General features: G+C 41.1%; 1 protein-coding gene across 1 annotated transcript in view; it reads left to right on the top strand.

Moving 5' to 3' along the window:
- The window catches only part of PTPRR (protein tyrosine phosphatase, receptor type, R), a 140,610-nt gene that overhangs the window by 124,909 nt on the left and 3,280 nt on the right, over positions 1-12,421 (top strand). The window contains exons 11-13 of the mRNA XM_010561960.1: positions 2,436-2,546; positions 3,712-3,869; positions 7,888-8,001. Coding sequence (XP_010560262.1) covers positions 2,436-2,546; positions 3,712-3,869; positions 7,888-8,001 — 383 coding nt within the window. The remainder of the gene's footprint in view (positions 1-2,435; positions 2,547-3,711; positions 3,870-7,887; positions 8,002-12,421) is intronic.

Raw genomic sequence — 12,421 nt, 5'->3', positions numbered from 1 at the left:
CCTGTTTAGAAGGTGCTGTAATAGATGAATATGCTGAAAGGGAAACTATGCGGCCTGAAAGCAGAGCAAGGAACAGAATCAGGACTGGCACAAAGAGTGGAGGTGGAGGACTAGGTGACAAGAACAAGGGAATTCTTCCTTTTTTCTGCTACATGCTATATGCGATAAGCTTTTACGGATTACAGATGTGAGGCTAGAGAGCAACCTTCTCAACCACTGTGTTTAGCTTTTGAACAGGTTTGAAGTATACCTGCTTGAGACCAGTGGAATTTTCTTTTAGGTTCAAGTAATAGCTGGAGCCATTTACTCTTTTTTTGCTGATGTTCCTGGGACTTGCTATACTATTTTCTGTTTGTCGGATATCTTTATCCCTCCTATCTTCTATCTTTATCCCTCCTATCTTCATCTTTATCCCTTTTTTACAATTAACTTTCGAAAACATGTTAATTCCCCCAAATACCTGTCGTCTTAGAAGTGCCTGAACCAGCTGATCCCAGCTCTGTTCTCAAGGCTATTTTTTAAAGCAGTACCAAATGGTATTTTTAAAAGATGCACGGAGACTGTGTTAAAAATAATCCATTGTATCTCACTAAATGTAGACGGACTGTTAAATGAAAGTTATTTTAATGAACAGCCCCATTTCATTGTCCACCCAGCACAAGTTGCCAATTCCAGTTCTGGGAAAGAGTCAAGAAAAACACTCTTCTGGAGTGCCTGAAGGCTTTGTAGTGAGCGTCGCATGCTCGCATTTATCAAGAAGTCTCAGGGGTTGACTCAACTATTGTTGATTGTCAGGGTACAATTGTGTATTTAGACTTTTCTTTTTCCCATATTAGCACTGAAAACTACACTCCCAGGGAGGGGCATGAATTGCAGATCTGGCAGATGATAGTAGCTCTATGTGTCACATGGGGGGGACTGTGGAACTTGTGAACACTTTTTTCGTACAAATTTCTGAGTATTTTATTGCCATTCTTGATGTCTTCGGGGAGACAGCAAATTTAGGATGTTCGAGTAATTCTGCAAAAGACAGGATTTGAACGATACCAGTCAGATTGGCCAGCATTATTTCAGAAAATGTGGCTTTCACACACCTTACACTATTAAGGTAATGAGCATCTATTTTTAGAAAAGTATTTATGCAACAGAGATGATTCGGTTCAATCAGCTCTTGGGTTATCAAGTAGAGTAGCAGCTTAAAGATCACACCTGGTGGTAAAGCCTTGCATTTCACTGGCATTTTTTCTGGATCATTTTTAGCAGGATTTACTGGGAGTTATGCTTTATGGCAATTAATTGTATTAAAGGGATTGTTTCATTTTGCTGCATAATGTATGCTACTGTCTAAATATATACCAGTTTGTTCAGCACGAGTTTGTGAGGAAATACAAACAAGTTCTTTCTGGGACTCCTATTATTGTAGAACTGGCTGTTCTCTTGGTGTTTTTGTACCTGTGCATTGAATATTAAAAAGGAGGTTTTCTTTAATTGTTGGGGGTTCTTTTATTTCATGAACAAGTCAGACTGGCCAGCATTATTTCAGAAAAAGTGGCTTTCAAACACCTTACACTCTTAAGGTAATAAGCATCTATTTTTAGAGAAGTATTTATACAACAGGGCTGTTTGCTTTCAGGTAGACTATAGAGATAATTTAATAGAAATGAATATGAAGTTGCAGTTGACTTGAAGATAAGCAAACTATTGCAGGGGAAAAATAAAATGGTTTATATTGTAAATGCTATTTCTTCTTCTCCCTTTTAGTAGATGCTTGTCAGATACATTGCTGAAATAGTATAACACTACTGATTCATTAAGAATTCTGTATATAATTTTGTGCAGCTCTAGCAAGACTGATGGATTTTTTTGACGTTCATTTCAAGTAAGTTATATAGTAGACAGCTCAGATTCTGCAAAATACTTTAACATGCACATTAAGTCCCCTTGAGTTCAGTAAGATCTAAGGGCACATTTACATGCTTTGTTGTATCAGGGCTCAGGAGACTAAAGAGGATAGAAACTCTTGTGAGGAGAGGACAAATTCTGAATCTCTTGCTCAGAAGGAAATCCCATTTGGAAAGAATAAACTTTATAAATTTAATTCTATGAATTAGAGAATGTTCTAGAAAAAAAATCTTTTATTTTGAATGTGGAAAATAATCCCTTTAACTGAACTTCATTGAGCTTCTAAGAATAAAAACAGCTGTTCAAAGCATTCAGTGATAGAGATCCATATTTGGAAAACTCAGATCCTGAAAATCAGGCCTAAATCATTCATTAAGAACACTGCAATATCTTATTTAGGAATGCTTCTGACATGAATAACACCTCGGTTGAATTCACCTGAACTTTCCGGACAAATACGTTCTGTGTAAAAATGAGATAGGAATATGGCCCCAGGACCCAGTTTGTTGATGACACTGATGCTTGCTTTCCAGAAATGCGTGCTTTATTGGCCAGAAAAAAGAGGAATCTATGGGAAGGTTGAAGTCCTTGTTAACAGTGTGCAAGAATGCGAGAACTATACTGTCCGTCAGCTTACAATAAAGGTAACAATCTGCATCTGAGAAGCATGGTTCCTAATGCTTTATTTTTTTAATGTTAAATAAAGTGGGTTTTTTAAAGGGCATAAATTTTTACAGGAGGGGTAACTGAGCTATGAAGCTCACAGCTGCAAGGTATGATCGAGACCAAAGCACTGGAACACTTATCGTATTGCTGCTTTGTATCACTGTGGCAATAAAAAAGGCTTCAAAAAAGAGTGCAAGTTTCACTCTCTTGAATTACATTTGCTTTGAGGCCTTTTTAGCATTGCCAAGGCGATGTAAAGGGATTTTAGTTAATGAAAGAGCTAGCATAGCATCATTCTGAAAAAGATACGCTGCTCGTGTTGTGTGCTATAGCCCATTGGAGAATCTAAAAATATAAGGAGTATATAAGGAAAGTTTTAAGCTTTCATGGTTCTGACTAAATAGTAACTGTGTAAAATAAGGCAGAGGTTCCTCTTCTAAGTTACTTCCCACATTACACTTACGTGCTATCGGATTGCATCATCTGCTGCTCCTGACAGAGCATTACGGTAAGTAATGAACTGGGGAAATTTGTTTGGTGTTTCAGCGCAGGCAGTAAGAAGTGGGCAGAAGTCATATTGCCCAACACTAATTACTCTAGCCCATATTTAGCCCCTTTGCTTGTTGAAGTAAGCGGTAGCAGCCTCTGTGGGAGAGAATAACTGGACAAACTGGGATGTTTGATTAACCTAGAAGGGCAGTTCTTCTGCACCTTTAACTTCAATACTCTTGTAATTTTAGTATCAGATCCATATGGTAATGTCCTTAAAAGGTAGCAGAAATATATAATAATTTAGAGATTCAGAAGCCCAGTCAAGCTAATCTCTCTAGATCTTACCACTGATCTAAGACAGACCTCTGACAATTCCCAACTGACAACACAGTCAGCAAGTCAGTAGTCGGATGGACAGAGCAGAACTTACACAGCTGGAAAAAACAGCCAAGTTTCAGGTGCACAAACCCTTCTTACAGTTGGGTCCCTGGGAGCACGCCTGTTCCCTGCCATTGCGTCCTCCGAGTCTAATAAAAAAAAATTTGTTAAATCTCTCTTAATGTTTTTACTGTCTTTTTACCATAACATTGAGAGATATAAAAAGAACTGTTCACCACAAGTGTGCTTATAAAATCTTCATGTTATTTTCAGCAAGGGAGTCAGTCCCGGAGTGTGAAACACTACTGGTACACGTCCTGGCCAGACCACAAAACCCCCGACAGCGCTCAGCCCCTGCTGCAGCTCATGCTGGATGTAGAAGAGGACAGGGTGGAATCACCGGGCAGAGGGCCCGTCATCGTGCACTGCAGGTAATTAGCAATCCTTCTCTTAAATGACTGCCCAAAGCAAGGCCACAGCGAATCGCATCAAACAGGCCTCCTCCTAAACAAAGGACGTATTTGGGGAAGAGTAAAATCCCCCAGATCCTCTTCATGCTAATTGACTTTTTCAGTTCATATTTGAAGATTTGAGTTCTAGAGAGAATTCCCTTGTTGCTAGCAAATCATTTCTGAACTTTTCTCCATTTCTGCTAATGAGCTCTGGTTTTGAAAGACCAGCTAGAAAAATTAGTTAGCTTCTGTTTCTTATTCATGATTTGTTTTCTTTTTAGTCTTGTTACATAATTAGATACCTAAGTCAGATGCCATGCCCTGTGACTGATTGGCTAAAATGTTGTAAAGCAAGTCAATTTTGAACAGCTGGCATCACGTACAGATTTGGAGACTAAAATTTGTGAATGTTTTCACAAGGGCAGTTGGTTTGATACTCAAGGGCAAAGTGTTAGTACTCAAGAGCAGAGCGTTATTCACACAAATTGTAATGAACCAGAGAATGTCCTTCTAATAATTCTAATTAAATTCCATTTTATTGCTTTATATTGATTCATTGCCCCATGTTGCAATTGAAGTGGTAGGAAGTAGTATTGGATTTGTTATATTGGTGGAAAGAAGTAGGTAAAGAAAAACAGAAAACAAAAAATTAAAATCAGTGTTTCCTTACTTGCTTTGTCTCATAACTGTGATGATACATCTCCCACAGTTGGGATAGTACTCCTTTTTTCCCTAGAAGTACATCAAACCAGAACTTTTCATCTTGAACCACTTCTTTTCAACTCCATATTTAGGAGATTTAGAGAAATGGAAGCCAGATTTGAACCACCCATCATTTTTCAAAACCAGAATGTGATGAATAGGGAACTTTCCCAAATTTTATGCAGCTGTTTTTATCAGGAATTGTAGTTTCCCTAAAAAATCCACAAATCTGTGGATGGCTATTGGGAGTCCCATTTTTCTAGTAAGGATCTTCAGTAATGAAGGTCTGCAGAAGAACGAGGTGTCTTTCTGAGGTGAGTGATATGACAGTAAGATCCATAATCATGAGCAGGAATTTATTCATTATTAAAGACCCAGATGTCATCTCAGTTGTGATTAAAATTAATAGTTCTTCAGTGACAACTCAGCTGTCTATATGCTTGCTGCACGATGGTCTACAAAATGGGTGAACTCACTCGTGCTCCATTTTCTAGTCAGATAGTTTCTTCCCTTTTAGTCTGAGTTGCAGTTGAGGTCATCCAGGTCTTACAGAGCCTGTGCACACTTTTTAACTTGGACCTCAGATACAGCTGCACAATTCTCAGGTATTTCCAAAGGACCATTACAGTGCACACTCAAACAATGATCCTGAATCTGAAGTAGAAATGCTTTAATAATCTCTGAATATTGGGAATTATGGCACTAGTGCAAAAAAAAGGTTTTTGTACATGTCTTCTCATAGCCTGTCAGCGTACGGTGCTGTCTTACACACTTCACCCATGAGCCCATTGAGGATTCAGGATATAAGAAGGACTTGACTTCTTTTAGCAAAGTAGTTCCTATTCTGCAAAAGAATAGGAAAAAGAGTAAACATTTGTTTTGTTCCTTGAAATCAGCAGATCTGATTACACACACACACCAAGGACACAGGTTTCCAAAGGAAGAAAGTTTTAAATTCTTACTAATCTTTATAGTGGCATTCACTGGAAGGGTATATGTTTCCTTTCATGTCACTCATCAAAAGCCTCTGGTAAATATGGAAAATATCTCCTTAATCTGTCCTTTGGACATGTAGTTAGTACATCAAAATAAGTTTGGGTTTAATGGCAACTAGGTGGTTTGGGATCAAATACAAGTTTTAATTGAGTGATTTCAAATACAGAGGGAAAAGATTTTTTTTTATTTAAATTGAATCAATAAGGAAGAATTAGAACACAGAATTATATTCTGCAAATGTAAAACTAATTTAGCCCCATTTAGTCAGTGAAACCAAGCTGACTGAGAATCTGGACCACAATGCCATTTTCTACTTCCCAGAAGAACCAGCAATTTGGCATATTGGAGGACTTGCAAGAGTTTCTTAAATGAGAATAAGGAATAAAATTTTCATGCTCAGAAACTTGACACTGTTATAGTTACTGCTGGAATTTTTTTGCTTTTCGTTCCTCATCAGCTAGTGCATGAACATGTTCTATAAAAAGCATACTGCCTGCATCTCTTAATCCCCGAATCCTAACAGTCCAATATTCCACACTCCCAATTAACAGACCACAATCGTTACCAATGAGCTACTACATCTTAAACTCCTAAAAAAGAAGGGAAAAATAGAAATATATATATGATAGAAATATATGTAAATAATAGAAATATATATATATATATATATATATATACACACTGTGTTTGGGTGCTTGAAAATACTTCAGAGTAAGTAGAAAGTAGCTCTCCATATTTTCTGGATACACCAGGAAGGAAATGTCAGGCAAGTGAAGAACAATGAATTTTTTATCTTGCACTGTCTGAAATAAAGCTGTGTAATAAGATAGGACCGGCACGCCTGAGCTGAGGAAGAAAATACATTAGAAAACCCTAGTCTTTAGTCTTTATTTAATACATATTAAGAACTTGTCCAAGAACATTTAATCCACCCCCAAAAATAGGGAAAAAAGAACCCTTCATTATAGCCAACTTCACTTACATCTGAATTATTTAAACGTGTTAGCCCCGCTTTCAAGGTTTTCAAAATATTTGAGGAAGAGAATGATGGTATGCATTAGATTGCCTTCTCCAAATCCCTCTTTATAAACTATGGCCTTCTCCTTTTGGATGGATTTATCCCATAGATATTGATGTCCAAGGAGACAGGCTGTCAACTCAGGATCTTCATCTCACTCGATCCTTTCTTACGCTGCCAGTTTTACATTTCATTATCCCCTCATGGCTGGCTTAGACATCCTCATATATTTAATATTGCTGAGTCCTCTTGGAAATTTTCACTTCCAGATGGGAGGGCTCTTGAGTCTCTACAGCACTCCCATCTTTCATTCTGTGGTGAGTAGACTGTGATTTAATTCAGCTGTAGCAAGTGGACATACTCATGGTAACACTTTGCATTCAGATATATCAAGCTTCCATCTGAGACACTCAATGTGTTCTTCCTGGCATCAATATAAATAACTCTTGCAGTGCTCTTATTAGGCAGGTAGCATTCATGCCCATAGCAGAGATGAAGAAAGCAAGGCACCGAATGGTTAAGTATTTACTATAAAGCCAGGCGTGGAGATCTGGACCCCTGACTTCATGTTTTAACTATTTTCCTCACATTTTCCTGCCATGCAGCATGAAAGGGATGAGCTGCATTGAATTCCACATTACTTAAGCAAGAAACAGAGTGGGGCAGAGATTATCAAAAGTGTTGGAGGCCAAGGGAGTAAAAATAATGCCAAAATGGCCGTTTCCAAGCAGGCATCAAGAAAACCTGGGGAGTTACAGCACCAAATCCTTCTCCTCCTGCAGAATCACAGGAGAGGGAGTTAACTTCATCAGCAGGGTTCTATGTCCTTTTTACCTTCATGGTTAGAGATATGGTTAGCAGAACCCCTGTATACTTTGAGGGCTTCAAACGTAAAGCCCCACTGACTTTTGCCTTTGGGTGGGCTTTTCCCCCATCTCAGTGCATATCTCCTTCATTTGCTTGGACTGTGCCAGAGAACATTTGGACTTCGTGGTGCTAATGGAGACTGTTTTTCTTACCATACACTTGTGGGCAAACTGGAAACGTGTAAGCCTCACAAATTACCCACAACAACTGGACTGCTGGAACAGTGCACCCTTTCATTTCTCTCTAAGAAAGTGAGCTGAGAAGTTACCCTTGCTAGTCATGCACCCAGGAACTGTGGGTTCTAGCAATTCCATGTTTCGTACCTTTACTGTTTTCATATCTCTTTAGTGTTTTCCATTTAACTCCTTTGATCTGTGAACTCCATTCCCCTATTAAATTTTGCTTTCTTTTCAGTGCTGGTATAGGAAGAACTGGATGTTTTATTGCCACGGCCATTGGTTGTCAGCAGTTGAAGGAAGAGGGAGTTGTAGATGCATTGAGCATCGTCTGCCAGCTACGAGTGGATCGGTGAGTTCCAGAAGAACCATAAATCAGTCAATGATTCTGAAAATCAATCCATGATTCTGAAATGATTCTGAAATCATTACTGAAATGATTCAGGAATGATCAATAATGAATCAGTAATGATTCTGAAAACCTTTTCACAGTTGAATGTTGCTTTACATGAAATGGCTGCCATCACTTTTGCTGACTCTTACGACAGCATTAGCTGAATATTCAAAGTAACGTTTGTATTTAGATCCTGAATAAGGAAAACTGTTTTCTGGGTGAAACTGTGAGAGACTTCACTGAATGAAATTCTCCTGAGACGGCAACCCTGCAGTTGCTGGGCACTGGGCACTCCTCTTTTCCCCTCCTGGAGCTTTCTGCTGTCTGCAGCGTCCCACTAGGGCACAAGAGACACGGGGCAATCTGGAGGCAAGGGATTGTCTTTGAGCCTGGGTTGACAGGGACGTCAGGCTCATTCAGTGTGTAGTTTCTTTATGGAGCGGAGAGAGCCAAATCCAGCGCTGTTGGCATTCCCTCGGCTGTGCTGGGGGTCCTTTTGAACTGAGTTGGCAAACTTACCCAGCTTAAGAAAATAGCAAGGCATTTGTTGCAGAATTTCCTTAAGCCAGATCAATTCCCTGACTGAATTCACAGCTTGGGAGCAGGAACGCTGTAAGCCAGCATTGTTGCAGAATGCTTTGTTTTGTGAAACCATGGCCGAAGAGAGATTTGTGTTGGAAAGGAAGATGTGGGTATTGTGCACAATGGAAGCTGTTGGTTTGGTTGTACTTTTCTTTCTTATTCTGCTTGGGGAAACAGGATTTTGTGTAAAGTAAATAAACAGGGTTGCACCAAGAATAGAGAAGTCTCGTTCCTCTCCTGCTGTAGGTACCAGGTCATATAATCTCCTTGCAATTATTTTAACTGCTTCTGATATGCATTTCTTCTTTAAACGGAAACAACCCATACGAGTGCAAATGCTACAGAAGAGCTTAGGTCAAAGGGACAATACAGGACTTTTGCGTTCTGAAGAGCTCTGAAAGGTACTGGAACCACAACCTGCAGAAGGACCAGAATCTATATAGCTGACCATGTTTATGGATCATCTCCTCTGCCTTCCCCTCCCACGTGCCTTCATCATACTAGAGATTGTAATGTGAACCTTACTGGGCAACATGAGCCACTCGGAGTGTAAAATTCTCCAAGGGGAGTTCCTGACCTAAAAATCTCAGCAACAAAAAAGATGGAAGAGCTGAGGGAAAAAATGCTTACTCTGTTTTAAATTATCAATTCCAAATTTCCAACACTCCATTCTGATTATCTGTTCACCTTATTGAAAAAGGTTTCTAGTGTTCTCTTGCATTTTAGTATTTCTATTATAAGATAACCTTTTTCTTACTACTTTTACACTCTATTGTAGAGAAGTGGAAGCAAACTCTGGTCTCAGCTACATCATTTTTTAAGTCCTTATTTCAGCCATCGAAAAAATAATCCAAATTTTCAGCATTATAACTGACAACACAGTTTCGTCAAGTGTATCTGACTAATGAACTTTTTTATATGTATTAGTATCTTAGATAAACTTGGAAAGAGAATGGAAATCTGACCTAAATACAAACATTCATAACAGCAATCTCGGTGACACAAAGCTTGTTAGAAAAATTGTTAAGTCTTGTGATTCGCGCATTTCTGTATTTTTTCGAGTTTCAGATTATATAAATAGACTCCAAAGATCTTGCTTAAGGTGCCTCAGCTCTTCATATTCTCAGGCATTGCCCAAGACAAAAAGTATATCTGTGGTTTAATTTTTTAAAGACATTTTTCTGGGCAAATCTTAGTAATCAAAACCTCTTTTTCTTTTCTTTTTCTAATTGGCCATACTGCAGAATGGATCTCACTCACCTGACAGTCAGTGTATAGCAAGGATTGCTAAGGCAGAGCTCAGCAGCCCCTAAGGCTACTAGTAGCCACTGCCAGCCCAGCCAGATGGTGGGTTCATAAAGTGGCCGAGTACCGCTGTTATGTGGACAATGCTCCATGAGACCAGCTTCCCCTGACGACCCAGTCCTGACTTGGTGGTTATTGGCAGGCGGCTTGGGAGATAGTCATTACACGTGGCATGCAGCAAGCAAAATGAATTTAATGTCCACCAGACTTGGCTGCAGCAGCTGGCTCTGGCCATAGCTGCGTTGCACCTCACTTATCAGCGTGGCCAACATTAGCAGTGGGGTTCAACCAGGAGCAGAGCAGGGACAGCGATGAGGCTGTCTTCTTCATGATGCTGGCCAGCAGCTGAGCTCAAATTTACTCTTTGTACATCAGATTGCCTTTACAAAACAGAAAAAAAGAGAGTTCAGCAGAAAAGGAGGGTTTTATATGACCACCTGGGAGCTAGAAACCTGCCTCAGAGGTACACTGAATATTTCATCCCTGATTCCGCATCTCCACTAGGTTCCCAGCCAGGCTTGCTCATGCTCAGAGCTGCACCATCCAAACACAGACCTACTGATGGAACGAACACACTCGATGGTATCCACCAGTGTGTGAACTTATTGTTACATGGGTCCATGGCCACATTTCTACCAAAGTGAATCAAGCAATAGGAGAAAAGAGCTGCACTTGAGGGACTCACAGTAATGCTGTAGGGATTTACCAAAACATTCCCATTGCCCAGCACACTCAGTGAGAACCAAACAAGCATCCAGACAAATTGCAGATGGTGGCAAAAAGTTATGCTGAAAAATAGTTTAACTGCCTGTGTAGCCCCTCTGGAAACAGTTTAAAATAGAGCTCCAACAGGGAATGAGACAGGAGAGAGCTGCTCCTAGGTAAGGTATGTCCAGGTGCCACTTTCTTCTTGGCTGCTCAGTGTAAGTTAAGGGGTGAACGGATCTGACAGTAATTGTCGGTGCTGAGCTAACATGAGGAAATGGACCATCCACTCAGAATCTTGACCCAGGACAGAGGTACAGCTGTGCTCTGTGTGGATTCATAGAAAGACAGACCCACAGATCTGCTCAGCTTACTTTTTTTCCCAGTTCATTTTTTATGCTTTGCAACAGAAACAGGAAACGTTTGATGTGAGGCATCTTCAAAACTTACTGTGAAATCGAGAAACTTTGCACATTCTTAACCTTAAAGGCACATTCTTGGAATGACGTCTGATAACTTTGCTCTTGGCTCCTTAGACAGGATGAAAAGAGTTTCCAGTGTGCGTCAATTCATTGTTTAAGTGTTTTGACTAATCGCCTCAGGTTAAAAAAAAAAAAAAATCCCAAACCCTGCATCACATTCACTCTGGAGCAGACCGCATCCAGCTGCACTCGCAGCAAGCCGGAGGGCAGGGTAAAGGCCCCTTCCCAGGCAGAGCTGGTCACGGTCCCCGAGCCCTCAGGATACCAGGGGCTCATTCTTCTGAGCACTGCCCCAGAGACTCCCGAAAAAGCAAAGAGCCCAGCAGCTCGCAGCGGAGCTGGCAGCGTGGGCTGGCAGGGGACGGAGGCTGCACACCCGTACGGAGGTGCCGTAGCCGTGGGTTCATCCCTTCTGGGCACGAGGGACGCGGGAGAGGAAACCTCCCTCCTTGAGCAGATTTCCTCCTGAAACGCTCTTCCACGCAGCCTTTTGCATTAACTGATGTCTCAGGGTCACAGATGATTCCTTGCTATTAAACGTGAGCTTTGCACAAGAACAAAGGGGAGAAGGGCTTGGGGGTATTTGTAGGTGAAAAATCTGACGTGAGCCGGCGATGTGCACTCGCAGCCCAGGAAGCCAACCGTATCCTGGGCTGCATAAGAAGAAGCGTGGCCAGCAGGTTGAGGGAGGGGATTCTCCCCCTCTACTCCGCTCTGGTGAGACCCCACCTGCAATACTGCGTTCAGCTCTGGGGTCCCCAGTACAAGAAGGACTTGGACCTGTTGGAACAAATCCAGAGGAGGGCCACGAAGATGATCAGGGGGCTGGAGCACCTCTCCTGTGAAGAAAGTCTGAGAGAGCTGGAGTTCTTCAGTCTGGAGAAGAGAAGGCTCCGGGGAGACCTTTTTACCACCTTTCAATATATAAAGGGGTCTTACAAGAAAGATGGAGAAAGCCTTTTTTTCAGGGCCTGTAGTGATAGGACAAGGGGTAACAGTTTTAAACTGAAAGAGGGTAGATTTAGATTAGATGCAGGGAAGAAGTTCTTCACTGTGAGGGTGGTGAGGCACTGGAACAGGTTGCCCAGAGAAGCTGTGGCTGCCCCATCCCTGGCAGTGTTCAAGGCCAGGTTGGATGGGGCTTTGGGCAACCTGGTCTAGTGGAAGGTGTCCCTGCCCATGGCAGGGGGGTTGGAACTAGGTGATCTTTAAGGTCCCTTCCAACCCAAACCATTCGGCAATGCTATGGTTCTGTGAATCCCGTGGATGATAGCACTGACAAGGCCAAGTTGTCTGAACCTCAG

The sequence above is a fragment of the Haliaeetus leucocephalus genome, unplaced genomic scaffold (assembly GCF_000737465.1).
Source record: "Haliaeetus leucocephalus isolate CR32 unplaced genomic scaffold, Haliaeetus_leucocephalus-4.0 Scaffold151, whole genome shotgun sequence".
Lineage (NCBI taxonomy): Eukaryota > Metazoa > Chordata > Aves > Accipitriformes > Accipitridae > Haliaeetus > Haliaeetus leucocephalus.
The sequence above is the reverse complement of the archived record's forward strand: the minus strand, read 5'-3'. Positions and strand labels throughout refer to the sequence as shown.